We start from the raw sequence: 16,046 nt of genomic DNA on the forward strand, positions 1-16,046 counted from the left end.
ACAGGACCTAAGAAATCTGAAGAGGGAAGAAGCTGAGCCATCTGCAACAACACCACCACCGGTGGAGCCCTGCTGCAACAACCTCACTACTTTCCCGATGACAAGAGGAGATCTTCTGCTGGAAGAGTCTTCTCCCTCTGAGCTGGTGGGATCAACCATTTCGCCTTCCAAAGACATCTCTTGGTCGAATCGCCTGTACCAAGCACCCCGGCGGACGGATAGTCAAGCTTCACCACTTTGACCGCAAATAAAAGGAACACACCTTTTACCGACTAACTCTGCGGCTGGTTTCATCCCTGTGCAGTGCATCGACTCCAGGTTTCCTCCTCGACGATATCCTCTCTTCCCCTGGTCGAAACAACAAACTGCAACCACTGCCAGGAACAACTGCCACCGCTGGAGCTTCCTCTCCCTTTAAGGTACTGTTCCACCTGGCCTCCCTTTCTGCAGATTGCTAAAGGTGACCCTTAAATCCTTGGCTTTCCAACTGGGTTGGCCCCTGACCTAACTCTACTCCTTGAATCACCCCAACCTCTTTTGAACACTCTGCAAAGACTTTTAGTGCATTTTAAACCGTGTGATCCTTGGCACATTTCGCTTTGCTCCATTTAAAGTGGGCCGGGCCTATGAAGTTTGACTCTACAGTGTATGCTGCCTTCACTGACTTGCTTTGAACTCCGAAAAGTGTTGGGAACTGTTTTATTTTCATGCTCTGCCTTTTTCTCTCCCTTTAACCTAACTATTGGAGTGCCATCTAGGTTATGCGCTCACATCTGTTTTAACAAATAGTGGTGTTTTAACTCTGACTTGTCTAATAGTTATCAAGGGAGGTGTTTATACTTTATCTGACTGTGTTTTAACTTGCTTTTGATTTAGAGTGCTAGGGTATTGCTTAAAGTGTGTTTTAAATAAATAATTATATACTTTTGATACAATGCTCTGGTCAGTGTTTGCTTGTTCCACTGTGTTTTTGGCCCTATTGTGTATACTCTATATACTGCCTTACTCTTCTTGAGAGAGGTCTGACTGCTCAGCCACAGCTACCAGGTAGATCTGGGTGGTGCAGACTGCTACCAATTGGGTTTACTGCTTACTCCTGTAGTCTTAATCTTTTTGCACTGTGCCCCAAGGGAACTGCACAGGATTCTGCCTAACAGTGGGCGAGGACCCTCCTGAGGGGTTGGGAGCTCACTCCACTAGGGAAGTGGCTACTTCCACAGCGCTGCAGCAGGGAGTTCCTATTAGGAATATTATTGACGCAGCTACATGGGCTTCTATCCACACCTTTGTGATACATTACTCCCTGGATACGCTCCATGGTCAAGATATGGCCTTTGGAGAAGCGGTTCTTTATTCTGCCATCTGATTGGGTATTCTAAATTCTTCTCCCTCCATTTCCTGGTACTGCCGTGGGAGTCTGTCAAAGATGTGGAATATGTTGGAGGACACAATCCATTTGAAGAACAAGTTACTTGCCAACTGGTAACCTTCTTTCGGCTGGATGTTCCTCCAACGCATTCCACATCGCCCTCCCAGCCTGCCCCTCTGTAGAATGTCCTATGCTATTGCAGCTTGTATTCCCTCAAGGCTATGGCAGTCGAGCAGGCATTGTGTACGAGCAGGTCACACTTTATGGAGGAAAAAACATAAACTGAGGCTATGGGCGCTGTGCGCCCTATTTATAACATCCGGTGACTTTGCCCTCAACGGAGGCCTTTCGAGGGACATCGAGACAACGCCCTCGACGCAGGACGCCCTCTGCCGAAAATGTTTCGAAGGGGCACAGCTGTGGACATATCATGTCAAAGATGTGGAATACGTTGGAGGGACATCCAGTCGAAAGAACGTTACCAGTTGGAAAGTAAGTTGTTCTTCTGGCTTGTGTCGTGTGAACCTGGACATAAAAGGATAAACCTGGCAAATTATGCTGTATCTGGCCATATGCAAGTTCTACCTGAGCATATTGGTCTAGGTCCTTTGCATATGCTGACTGTACTAGATATACGTGTGCCACTTCATGTGGCATTCTAATAGCAGTATCTTTGCATTTGTATCTACTCCTGTCAAACAATGGCATTTCATTGTTGTGTAGCTGTACCTTGGCATATTGGATTTGTATTTTATTTATATAGCGCCGAAGGGCATTCGGGCGCATCACTTAGTTTCAGGCATGATACAGGCATTAGAATAGAATGTACAGACACATACAAGTTATACAAGAAATATACAAATGTACAATAGTAGTTTATAACAGGCCGTTAATGCAATAGCTTATGACTCTGGGGCAGAGTCACAGTGAGTCATGGGTAGACAACCAGGCTTTGGCTTTGCGCTTGAAGGATGGGAAGGCGGATTCAGCTCTAAGAGGATTAGGTAACAAGTTCCATATTCCATAACTTAGATGCTAGGACTGGAAAGCTACGTCCACCAGATCTTTGGAGGTTGAAGCGCGGGATGTCGAGGCAGTTCGTTTGGGCCCTTATGAGTGGTCTCACAGAGGTATGTAGTGTAAACCTGCTGGCTAGATAGCTAAGGGCTTGTTTAGCAAGGCTTTTGTGTGTGAGCGCAAGTGCTTTAAGAGAGACTCTTTGGGAGACTGAGAGCCAGCAGAGATTCCGTCTAGAGTCAGAAATGTGAAGATTCCTAGGAATGTTTAGAGCCACTCTGATTGCATTATTTTGTATGATTTGTAATGTTTTAATATTGCATTGGTTGGTGCCCAGATAGAGGGGATTGCAATAATCCATTTTGGAAAGGACCAAGGTCCTGGCTAGTGTGGTGCAGTTGGCTGGTGAGAGGAACGGGTGGCATGCTGTGATGAGCTTGCAGGTGTAAAATGCTGCTGATGATACTGCATTAGTCTGCCTGGATAGTGAGAGTGTGGAGTCAATGTAGATACGCATCGTTTTAGCGTCCTTAGCCACTTTGATGGTGTTACCATCAATGGTGAAGGATTTAAACGGTGGATCAAGCTTGCTAAATCTTTGGTGGAAGCCGAGGATGATGAGCTTGGTCTTTTCGTCATTTAAGCATAATTCATGCTGCGCCATCCAGGACAGGATGACATGATAAATGGCGTTGATGACTAGGGAGTCGGTTTTGTAGTCTCCTCTGACGGGGATAAGTATCTGGGTGTCATCGGCGTAGTTGGTATATGTGACGCCCAGTAGATCCAAGATGTCAAACAGAGGATTTGTGAATGCATTGTACAGTGTCGGGATACGCATGATCCTTGAGGGACTCCACAAGTGACTGGGGGGGGGTTCAGCAGTGGCGGTAGGGGAGAAGAGCCCCATAGATCTATTGTCCAGGAAGGAGGTGATCCAAGCAGTAGCTTTGTCCGAGAAGTGGCTGGCAGTTTTAAGGTGGCGGCATAGGATTTGGTGATTTACTAAATCGAAAGCCGCAGAGAGATCTAAGAGGAGTAATATTGTATGTTACTGAAGTACCTGGATACACAAGCCTGATGGAACCTGACCAGTTGGTTTTGCCAACATTGCTTAACTAGTGATCCCTTTAGAAATCTGGGTATACATTATGTACTATGTACAGTATACCGCCTTTAATACAAGCAAATTAATGATTCAACTGCAAATGTTAGTTTCTTCTGACTTTCTAGTTTCATACACCTTTCATGACATGTAGAGAAAGGATTGGAAAATGTATTATGTACTTGCCTCTATTTTTTTGCTTTCTACTAATGTTTGTAAACCCTGTGGCGAGTCAGTACCATTGATTGTTGTTTGAAAGGCCTTTTACAACTAAGCCGAATAAGAAATCCTCCATTGCAGTTAGACGGACATGGGTTTTATTCACTTATGCATATTATATCTAGAGACACGTCGACTAAATTGTGATTCTGAATAATTTGTTTCTATTTTAACAGGGACATTGAAGATAAATATATGTACAGGATACAAAAGAGTACAAAGAAAAGATACTTCACAACCAAAGGCGAAATCCGGAACAGATCAGTAAGGATTGTACTTTTTAGTTTTATTGCAAAAGTTATTAAATGATACAGCTTCGAGTTCTCATTGTTTATGGTGGCCTAGACCATATATGCTCTCATCTCTTTTCAGGACTGGATTTGTTCTAGGACATCTTTATGACAATGGGGACTTTTTCAGTCATAAACATTGTGAGAAACCTAGGGGTATTCTCACAAGTAACCCCTTTGAATCCTCTATTCAGGTGGCCAGGGAGGGCCATTGCTCTTGGATCCCAGCGCGCAGGTGAACGAGCGAGGGCGGATCACTGTGTAGGGGAACCCGATATTGTTTTAGTGGGAATAGCCCAGGCGAGGCACAGTATTCTGACGGGTCAATAGAGGAGGAAGAGGAAGCCCTGGATTCCTTCATGGGATATGTTGATTCCCATGACTCTTATCTAGGGGTCATGGCCTGTGATTCTAATCCTATCATTTGTGACCCAAGAGGGGGAACGAAAGGAGTCCGGTGCCCAAGAGGGGGAAGGAAGAATACCCAAATAAAACAAGGACAGAGTTCTAAGGTTGTGATCCATGCATCCCCTACCTGTCCAGAACGCAGGGATTAGAATCAAGACCCCTGTTGTCAAAATGACCAATTATTCATTGGCTATACTGGCCCCAAATTGGGTCTTGCAGTTACTAAACAAACCATATCCAGATGGATCATCCTGGCTATTGGTGAATGCTACAGATTAGCTGGCAAGGACACGCCGGAAGGCCCAAAGGCACATTCCACAAGGGGCATGGCAACCTCTGCTGCACTTCAAAGTGGTGTCCCAATCAATGATATTTGTTCAGCGGCCACTTGGTCGTCTATACATACCTTTGTGAGACATTACTATCTGGATTCATCTTCCAATTAGGGAAGACCATTTGCAAAAGCGGTCCTTCTTCATTCAGTCCATGATTAGATCTAAATTTAATTAGTATTCTGACCTCAAAATTATTACTGCTTTGGGAGTCTATCATAAGATGTGGAATACGTCGGAGGACACAATCCATTCGAAGAACAAGTTACTTACCCCATGTAACCCTTTTTTCGATTGGATGTTCCTCCCACGTATTCCTCATCGCCCGTCCCAGCCTACCCCGCTGTACAATTTACGTGTTTTTACACTTTATGCTTTGTGAGCCTACTGTCCGTGGTACACCTGGTAATTCCTCTTAAGAAGGGGGGGGGAAACAGAACTGAAGCCAACGGGCGCTGCAGGCGCTACTTATACTGGTGATGACGTCGAACAGAGGCCCTCGAAGGACATCAAATCGACAAGACGACACACAGCGCTCCCTGTCGAAAATAATTCCAAAGCAGGTGAAGCTGGAGATAATTTTTCATAAGATGAGGAATACGTGGAAGGAACATCCAATCGAAAGAACATTACCAGGGGTAAGTAACTTGTTCATCTCTTCCTCCCCATTTCCAACCAATACTGGGACGAGGAAGAGGCAACAGAGAGTAGTGAAGATTTTCCATAGGAACAACATGGGGAATGTAAGGCAAATGGGCTATAGAAAGAACTCAAACTGTCCCACAGACAATCGGGCATTTACTAATTATCACTCGCACCTGACTCGACTTGACTATTTTCACAACTATAAAAGGTGTGATCTTTTTTCAAAGAATAAGCGAGCTGAGGATGTTGTCTGGAGCAGAGAGGCCAAGGAGCATAGAGCAGCAGGACCTAAAGCCTGGAGGAGAACGGCGTGCCAAGGCACTGGCTTGGTGTTTGAAATGGGCTGGGCTACAGCATGGCTAGGGAACCGTGTCTCCTGGGAGCCGGAGCGAGGCACCCTGCATCCTTCTGTTGGCGGTCAGAAAAAGGCTTGTTCCTTTGGGACTTGGACCTGTCCTAAGAGTGTCTGAGTGGCAGGTAGTGAGACACTGACCTCAACCCTGTGTATCCAGAGGGACCGCTCGCTTATTCTTTGAAAAAAGATCCCACAATGCTGCCTGGTGAGTTTCATGTCAGTGAGAGAGAAACTCTGTGCATGTGGTTGACTGTAGCAGAGCGGGAGAAAGACACAGTTAATGAAGCAGCATGGAGCCGAAAAGCAAGAGAAAGCTTGTAAAGCAGCACGGAGTGGAAAAGTGAAAGAAGCAAGAGAAACCTTGTAGACAGGCAAAGAGCGGAAAAATCTAAGGAAATATGAGAAAGACAGAAAGCGAAGGATATAGATAAGGAAAGCAACAAAAGGAAAAGACACTAGCGGCGCAGACCGAAAGTAAAGACATTAAGAAGGTACACGAGAAAGCAAGGAAGTTGCAAGTGTGCACGAGAAGGAAGCAAAGGACACAAAGGAGACCAAGAAGGGGTGCGGGAAGCACCTGAAGTTGAAAGGTTGAAAGGAAGAGTAAGAAATAAAGAGAGGGGTTACAGATCAGAATGGTCACGCCTAGAAGGAGCAAAGAACCTGGCGGTTTCAAAAGTCTCTCATTGTACCCCACAAATGAAGTGTGTGTGAAAGAATTGTATATAACAGTAAAGGTACATCTTGACACGTTGAACTGGTGTTTGGAATTGAAAGGGGGTCTAAGCTTGGGGAAGGGAACCCTGAGAGGCCTGACAAAAGTTGAGTACTTATTGGTTTTTGATGGTAAAGGAGTTAAAGCTTGGGGAAGGGAATCCCAGGGAACTTAAGACATTTGAACGTGTATGAGACTACTGCAAGAACTGTGGAGAAGGTCTTATGGACAGCCTAGTTTTGATTAAAGGGATAGTGCTCTCAAAAATTGTATTGCCTAAAAAGATGGCCCATAATCAAAAATACATATAACAAATATTTTTAAACAAAGTTCCTATGTATAGCTTTGAGCAAATGAGGCTCAAACTCAAATGGCAAGCACTAGGAGGCATCAATTTTGTGAAATGGATGAGCCTCCTATGCTTGTGTTCATTTCTGCCCTTGCAGCAATAATGAAGTAAAAGCCAGCCTGCTGTAATACACAAAAGCTACGATCAGGTGGCTTTTGCTTCATTATTGCCGGACAGCAGAGATGAACAGAACCTACCAGTTTGCTGCTGGTAAGTGCTTTACATTGAATTCTTTTTTTAAAGCATTGCAAAATAAATGCTGCGGTTTTCTTTCTAACTTAGAAAGAAAACCGCAGTATTTATAACGTTGTATTTAAATATGCTGCGGTTTTCTTTCTAAGTTTGCCGGAACCCGAGAAACGTAGAAAGAAAACCGCAGCATTTAGAAATACAACAACGTATTTCTGACGGTGGCTGCTTCCGCTTTGTCTACTGGGCTCTCTGGGACGGGGGAGCCCAGGAGACTGAAAGCTGAAGCCACAGCAAACCTAAACACAATGTTGTTGTATTTAAAAATGCTGCGGTTTTCTTTCTACGTTTCCCGGAGCCCGAGAAACGTAGAAGGAAAACCACAGCATTTAGAAATACAACAGCGTTGTATTTCTGACTGCGGCGGCTTTCGCTTTGAGTCTCCTGGACTCCGCTGAACCGGGGGAGCCCAGGAGACTCAAAGCAAAAGCTGCCGCAGTCACAAATACAACGCTGTTGTAGATAATTCATAGCATAATTCATGCAACCTTGCAGATGTTGATTTCTGGTTAAATAAGAGATGTTTCTAGGAGCTGTGCACCAATTACTGAGGGTACTACAGCCAATACGCAAGATACTGAGACTAAATTCACTTATACAAAAACACTCCAAATTAATATTAACACGCCTACATAGCAAACTGGAAAAATTAAATGCAGAGAAAGGTTCCATAATAGGTCTGACATAATATGGGCCTCACAATTGTCAAAATGTGTATAAACCGATGAGTGTCCATAGGATCTATTCTGGGAATGATCAAATCAAGCAGGTAATATCTCGTTTGTTTGCCCTGAAGTAATGTATGGATATTTTGGGAGGAAGCGTTAGCCTGCATTTGAAGATGTATAGGAATGCAATTACCATTTTATTCGAAGGTCATGTTACTTGACAACAAGAAGTACATATGTATTCTGGACCAACAAATTACTTCTCTGATGGTGGCTTCCAAACAGTTGATGGCATGCTTGTGAATGTTTTATGCCGTGCCAGTGTCACTGCTGGCATGTATTGTGGACGCTGGCATCATCACATGATTTTCTTTTGGGCGCAACCTGCACAAAATGTGTTGTGAAATGCTCATTTATACTTTTGGGGACCTAGAAACGATTTCATATTTACCCTACAAAATCGATTGTAAATTGTATAGCTTTTACCCAATTTTTCTGAAATGTGTGCTGAAAAATTCATCCTTTTGATTCATTATTTTAAAACCTTATGCTTCAGTGTTGAAGGTAAGGATCGCTCAGGCCAATTCGGGAAACACAATACATGCCTCATGTGAGAAACCGGAGGGTGTTCTCACTCTTAAACCCCTTGGATCCTTTGCACAGGTGGCCAGGGAAAGGCCATCGCTTTTGGATCCTAACCCTGGGGGCCGAGAAGCGCGGGAGGATCACCTGGTTGGAGGGTCTTTGAAGATTGGGAGTGGGATGAGGTCAGGCGAGACAGGCCCTTTTCCTAGTGATGAAAAACCCAACCCTCCCCCGACCTTTATGGGTTACTTTGGCAGCTCCTCTCAATTCACCATATAGGACCCTTGACAGTACTGAGACGAGGAAGAGGCAACTGAGTGTAATGATCACCGCACACCCTTTGGTACTGGGATGAAAGAGATTGCCTTCAAGATGGTGTGAAGGTCAGGCATGTCGTCCTAATCGTGGTCAGGCAAGACTGATTGAGAAACACACCTGCAACATGTTAGAGAGGTTGTAGGTGTATAATAGGAGGAGGAAAAAGCAACACTGAGAGCAGCAGCAGGGAAGCATGTGTGATCAGCCCGGATCCTTGTTGGAAGAGAGACGAGCCACTGAAGGGAACTACTGTGGGAATGTCCGTGATACACAGTGCACCGAGACGCAGGGCACTGCAAGGAGAGGTGGTCTGAAACAGCCTGGCGAGGGTGCAGGAGCTCAGTGAAGCAGACTGGCAGTGAATAAGGGAGCTGGGTGGAAAGGCTGCCCTTTCTCCCTTCAAATCAAAGTGATTGTTGCAGAGAAGCCAGCCCAAGGGTGTCTAAGGAGTTGGAACCCTAGCAACAGAAACTTCAGTGTGTGTGCTCCACGTTACAAAGACAGCTACTAAAGAGTCTGGTGAGTTTCTATGAAATAAGAAACGTGGTGTGCGAAGCGCGTGAGACAACATTTCCATTGTGCTGAAATACTTTGCATCTAGTAGCAGAGTAATAACATGCCTCAGAAGAGCATGTTTCCGAAGGTCTCCTGTCCTAGACTTTTCACATTGTTGAACGTTAAAGCACAAGAAATTGTTTTCGACACTCTGAGTATTGGGAAGTCCTTTTAAAGTGAAATGCATAACTATTCTATAGCGAGCTGAATTAAAACAAGATTGTAATCCAAATCAATACCCAAAGACCCTAAAACTGACAGAAAACACTGCATGTTGAACTCTGCAGTGAATGGAATTGTGCAATCATTCAAAACTACTGCATTCTGAATTTATGAAGCAACTTAACCTTCACGTTAAATCAAACCACTACATGTTGTGATTAACTCCATTAATCAGATGGAATCTTGGAGTGAACCCTATTATATGAAGAAAGGAAGTGAACCTTATGGGCCAAAGACAACAGCCAATTTTGAACTGTGATTAAAAAACAGGTCTTGGGGAAGGAAACCTACCTTTGTTATCTTTGAGGACGGAACCTCAAGGCTTTCTTTTGCGTTTTGAACTGTGACACTTGGAACTTGGGAACGGGAACCCTGGGATTTTTTTCAAAACTATAATCTTGAACTTGGAAAATAACTTTGAAATTTTTTGTGGAACTTTTTTATACTTGATGAAGGGAGCTGAAAGAAAGCTGGGAGCTGGAAGAAGCTCAGAACGTTTTGTTGAACACGGTTTCTTTTGACTTTTTACATCCTTACACAATGGCTTATTGTAGTTGTGTGTGCAGGAATAGGTTTGGGACCCAGACAGACTTTTAAGTTGAACTCTTTGACTCAGACTTTCCTTAGTTTTTTATTCAGTTAGGGAAATTCCACCGTAGCATAGAGCAAGTTAGGCCTTCAACCATCCTGACATTTAAGTTAATATTCTTTTGTTCAACTTGATATCTCTTGACTGTGTCGTACTTCATAATGCCTTCACACTCACTACTTTACTAGACACCACTCTATGCTGGATGTTAGGAGGGCATTGAAAATCCGTCTTCAGTCAGATTTTTTTAGACTTTCCATGGTGCCACCATGGGTTTAAAGCAGCAGCTAAGGCTTCTGTTGGTCAGTGGATGGTATTCTACATTCTTGAATGTTCCTCAGTAGACTCTGCTGTCAAGCATGCACGCTCACACTGTCAGAGCCAAGGCAGCATCTGTGGTGTTCCATCAAATTGTGCCTCTCCACAACTTTGACATAGACGATTCCACGTGCATTCAGCAAACCTTAGGCACTGTATATTAAGTTAAGGTAATATGCTTTTAAACTACAATATCCGCCATGGTGGCACTAGTGTGCATAGGCTTGGCCGTGGGATCTTGTTATGTGCCCTTACAAGAAGAAAATGAGCAGGGCCTGGGGAGTGATTAAGAGGATGGGAAACCTGGAAATCGGTGCTACAAACTCAGCGATGGAGGTAGCAGCTGGGTAAGAGTGTTTTGTGAGCGCCTTTGTGCGTGTCAGTCCAGTTAAGTAGAACAGCGTTCTGCAAAAGCGAGGAGGCAGATATACTCTAAAATGCTTTGATAATTGGGTTGTGTTTCCAAGGCAGATTTGGAGAATTGTAAGTTAGTACACAATGTAATGATGGATGCCTGAGGGGCTTGAGTGTGTGCTCTGGCAATCGCAGAACTTTGGTGGCTTTTCTGTGACTAAGCCTACCGCAAGAGTGGCGTAGTTGATATAATATGTATAAACATGTATGTTGGTAAGGGAATGCTGTATATGAGTTGTAGTGGTGATGTGCAGTTTCTCTAGGGTATGTGGAAAACCTTTTTGTTAAGTGATGTTCACAACATTTCCTACCCCATTTTTTACCAAGTGACTCATTTACCAAATTAGTGGCTGCCGCTTCTATCCTTCAAGGGATTTTATTTGTACTTTTTTCTGAGTTTCGGAGGAAGGGGGAGCAGGCTGTAAGTTACTCATCTTAGTAACTCCGTACTGGTTGTCCATGTCCCCTCCGACAGACGACTCATCAACCGATCACTTCTCCCTATCCTAATGCAATAAGATAGTTTGCAGGGGATTCCAAGATGGCGATGCGCTCCGGTTAGACAGGAGCCTGAGAGCTCGGTCCCCGCAGCCTCCAGATATACAATAAAGAGTGTGCATCCAGCCCCGCTGTGTTCCGGAAACGGCAGCCCACGACATCCGCTAATGGGCAGACTCGAGGCAAGACAGTGCGGGAGCCTAGAAACTACTATTTCGGAACCCAATGCAGAGAGTAAATTGCCAGGCTATGCCAGGTGGTGCAGGCCCCGCTGTGCCACACCCATCAGTGTGCCTGCACCTCCTGGACCCTGGCCGGGGAAGGTGCCCCCTCATCTTAAGAAGGCAGCCCCGCCGACCCTGGCCACCTGGGGGAAGGCAGCGGATTTGAGACGGGTGCAAACCAGGCACAGTGAGCAGAGTTGCAGCAGAGTGGCAGTGCCCCCCATAAGACTGCCAGGAGAGCCACACCTCAAACAGGGAATACAGTCACGTGATGCCAGGAAACAAAGGGTGGGGTACCCCAAAAAGCAGCAGCCGCCCCCTACACCATGGGAAGGCAGCCTCTACACCTGCACCGTGCCGGCCCAAAGACGACGTACACCCCCTCCACCGCCCAGCAGCACCAACACCATGGCAATGTCCATAGAGGTTCTGGAAGCTTGCTTTGACGATTTCCAGAGCAAGCTCACTGCCTCCTTCCAAACCCGCACGACTTTCACCTCGGAGGTAAAACAGGCGATTCAGGACCTGAAAAAGGATGTTGCGGGAGCGGACACGGACAACGGAGAGAGCACTGCAGGAGTTGGCAGAGGATCATAGGAAAACAGACGAGACCCTCTATGACCTGGTTAGGATATCCCATAACCTAGAACTTCAATGTGAGTACATAGAAAAAACCCATCCTACCAGTTCAACATCCGTATCCTCAATTTACTGGAGGAGACCTTAAGGAAGCGGCACAGCGGATCTTTGCAGACCTCCTGGGGGATGGAACAGTGGAAGAGGAAGTGCTTATCGACCGTGTACATAGGATTAGCCCACGCTGGAGGCTCTAACAATCTACCCCCAGAAGGAACTCATCCTTAGAGTGACCCACCAAGCCAAACCCATCACCTGCAACGGGGTAGAAATTCGCCTGTACCAGGACTTGGCCCAATCAACCTTGCAGAAGCACAGGGAAATGGGTCCAGTCGTAAGAACTCTCCAGGATAAACAATTCAAGAACAAATGGGCCTTCTCCTTTGGCCTCCTTCGGCTTGGGAAGGACGACGGCACAGAGTAACCAACTGCGATGAAGGAGCTTATATCCTACAGCTGAGTGAAGAGAAGACACAACCTAAAACATCTGGCGGTGCAGAGGCACCAATGCGGAGGAGGTCCAGGGAATGGTCACAAGTGAAAAGGCTGGGTATTATCCAAATTGACCTTTTACAATTGACCGTTTGCACAATTGACCTATTTATAGTGGTCCTAATTGACTTTCCGCACAATTGACCTTTATATTATTTTAGTTATTTTATATATGTATTGGGTTGCTTTCGGATTATAAATGATATAAGCGGATTGGGTGGGGGGTTGCAGGGGTTTTGGATTGGGTGAGGGACTGCGGGTGGTTCCCCCCTGCATACATGTCCTAATTGACCTTCTAAATTAGGTCAATTCTCCCGAGGTCAATAAGTATACAACCAGAAGGCTGCGTAGAAATAATTGGCCCTGAATACAAGCTCCCGGGACACGCATCCCGTAAACGATCCGCACCCGGCTTTGACATGAGAACGAACAGAAAGAATGGTCGACATCCACTCACATCACTGAAAATTACAGTATCGGGACTGTGGAGGTGGAAGTTCATCTTAACAGATCCACTTGGAAGCGTACAAGGGGTTATAGCTGAAGACGGAGATGGGCCCGAGTGTATCTGCTGATAATCGGGGTGACTGCTAGAAAGCTCCTGCCGCTCCTTTACAAGTGGTAGCAGAGGATGGTTGCAAAGACCGTTCGTCAGTAAACCGCCTCATTCCACCACATGCCCAAGTCCACGCGTGGGGAAAAAGAGAAGAGGCAGACAGGAGCCGCCTTTGGAGAGAATTCCTGCTCGCTTCCCGTGGGATGCCTAGCAGACCGGACGACAGAATGGCAAGTTGTGGGAGAGTCTGTGTCCGAGGGGCTTCAGTGGACCACAGAGTTTAAGTATAGACTCCGCCATATGGCAAATGTGGGGTAAAGGAAGTGTTCCGCTTGATGTTGTATTTGTGTGTGTGTGTGTGTGTGTGTGTGTGTGTGTGTGTGTGTGTGTGTGTGTGTGTGTGTGTGTGTGTGTGTGTTTGTTGGTTTGTGTAAGGATTACCATTTCTTTAGGCGGTCAGTTTATACGGTTAGCTTAAATGGTCATCTTAGCTTGCGGATGAAAAACTTAGGGGGGGGGGGAGGGAAATATGGTTTTCCTGTGAGTTAGGCAATCCCGCTTGGTTCAAGGATGATTATGTATGGTTACCTGTATATAGGTGTTAGCGGAAGAAGCTAGCATATATCACGGAAGGTGGTATCCTAGTTTATCTCTTGGAGATGTATTCCTATAAGGCGACGCTATAGAAGAGGGACCACATGATTTAATGCTTTACCCTGTTAGTAAGGCAGGAAGACAGCCATCCTACGTTATGTTTGTCATTGTGTTTTTGTGATTAATAGCAGTGTGCTGAAGGGTCAGGATCAAGGCTGTTTTCCTCTAGGGGATTGGTAATGTTGGGAAAGGGTGGCACGGGTAAAGAGGTTTGAATTGTGCGTGCCATTTTGGTGACTGGGGTGACAGTGATGTTGACATAATGTGGCAATTTAGTATGAATCTAGTGTAGCTAATGGGAATGAGATATGCGTTATTTTTAGTGTTTGTGTTTTAGTTGATACATTTTCGAATTGCATGGGCACAGCAAGATAAGTGTGAAAACTGTTGAAGCAATATAAACGCAATATAGGTGCGTCATGCTACATAGTGCTTAACAATCAGGGAGCTCTACATGTGCATGCAAGGTAAGAGATTTGCAATGGGAAAATCAGTGTGAGGGGATACGGTAGTCCTGAACATACATGCATGGGATTCTCCAGGGAACTAGGTTTTGGGCAGTATGAATATACAGATCTGTTTTGCCGCAGAGTTGTCTGACAAGTTAGGAATTGCGCTGGCCAAAAACCTCGATTGGGCAATTGAACTCTGCTGTGGAAAGACAGCAGCAGTTGCGATGAATATCACATGGTCAGTTTTGGGCATGTCTTTTTTTGTGGTCTAGGTGCATTGTGAAGGGGTGATGCAATATAAGTATATAGGAGTCTGTTATTGAATCACAGGAGGATTCCGACCACCAGAGGGGCAGGACAATTAAACCTGATGCAGGCTGCTTGCGGGGAAAGGAGCACCGATAGATCATGGATTTTCAATAGAGTTGTCAAGGTGTGGGGGGGGATGTGGCTTAAGAGCCATGGAGTAGGACGTGTATCCTGAGCTACTCCAGATGATCCGATGAAATAATGTATCCACGGGGCGTGATTGAACTCAGGAGGGACACCGTTATATGTGTGAAATATCGGTGCATGCTTGGAGAAGAATTGGGGCTCGGACATAACTGAACTCATCCAGGATATTGAGAGCTAGTTTGTATCTGAGAATCGCAACTGAATACAAAATGGCCGGCGCGATGGGACAAAGGATGCCGAATTAAGCAGGACAGAATTGAAGGGAAAAACTGCGGTTTGAGAATGCGCTGTGTGCTGAAAGTGCAATATGGGTCTGCAGGGGAAGATAAGACTTCGCGGTCAGCGTACCCTGTTAGACACTCAGTGAAGCTGAATTTCTGGATGAGAAGCGGCTTTGCCGCAGAACAGAGGAGAAACCTGATGGCACACGCGACCGAGTGAAATGGCGGGGGAGAGTTTGCGCAGCCATCCAGCATGGCCTCCCTGCAGTCACTCCAGAGGGAGTACAATTGGCAAACAAGGAAGGAAGTTGCCCTCAGAGACAGTGAGCCGTGAATGTTTGCATCAGGCTCGATACATTGTATTATAAAGGCCTGGCGTGGAGAGCGGCTCAGCTGCAGGACGAAGGGAACGGGGGGAGCTGGTGGCCTGGGCGAAGCGGAGAAACAACAAAGAAGTGCTTGCACAGCCACCCTACCCGCGAGCCCTGCATACACTCCGGAGGGGGTGTGGAGGGCGGAGATAAAAGGCCATTAGGGTGCCCCACAGTGAATAAGCCGGCAACGTTGGAAAGCAGTGACACAGCGAAAAATGAAAAGGGAGGACCGAGGGCTGGAGCCTCTGTGATTTACAGGAGCACGACACGGAACCCCTGGATCATCCGTACTTTTGAAAGGCAATACACAAGCAAGGGAGGTGTGAGCATATGCACCCCAAAAATGAAGGAGCGAACCCACATGGCCAGACTTCAGATGCCAGACACAACTGGATTGTGATGCATGCTTGCTCTGAAGAGCATTGCAATAATTAAAACACAAAATAACAAGACATATATACAATGGTTAAGCACTATATTCCCGTCTGGGGTGGAAACTACCACAGTGTCTGGGATGCTACCAGAAAATAACGAAAGTGGTAGACCACATTAAATGTAAAAGAAAGACCCATGAACATTAGCCAGGACTTGAAAGCTGAAGAAGGAAACGTGATCCTAGGGCCTGACCCTCAACGCCACGAACCGTGGAAGCAGAAAAGGGCTCATTCCACAGCGCCACAAGGTAGGTGGGCCATGCAGGCGGCATTGATAGTGTGACTGAACAAACAGGAATAGTGGCACTGGATTATACATCTGGCAAC

The 16,046-nt window shown here is 45.8% G+C and overlaps 1 protein-coding gene across 3 annotated transcripts in view; it reads left to right on the forward strand.

Moving 5' to 3' along the window:
- The window catches only part of MIS18BP1 (MIS18 binding protein 1), a 1,508,798-nt gene that overhangs the window by 1,401,823 nt on the left and 90,929 nt on the right, over positions 1–16,046 (forward strand). For all 3 annotated transcript variants that reach the window (XM_069638746.1, XM_069638748.1, XM_069638747.1), the window contains one exon: positions 3,887–3,974. In XM_069638746.1, the coding sequence (XP_069494847.1) occupies positions 3,887–3,974 (88 nt within the window). The remainder of the gene's footprint in view (positions 1–3,886; positions 3,975–16,046) is intronic.

This window comes from Ambystoma mexicanum, chromosome 14 (assembly GCF_040938575.1).
Source record: "Ambystoma mexicanum isolate Mex_15411 chromosome 14, UKY_AmexF1_1, whole genome shotgun sequence".
NCBI lineage: Eukaryota > Metazoa > Chordata > Amphibia > Caudata > Ambystomatidae > Ambystoma > Ambystoma mexicanum.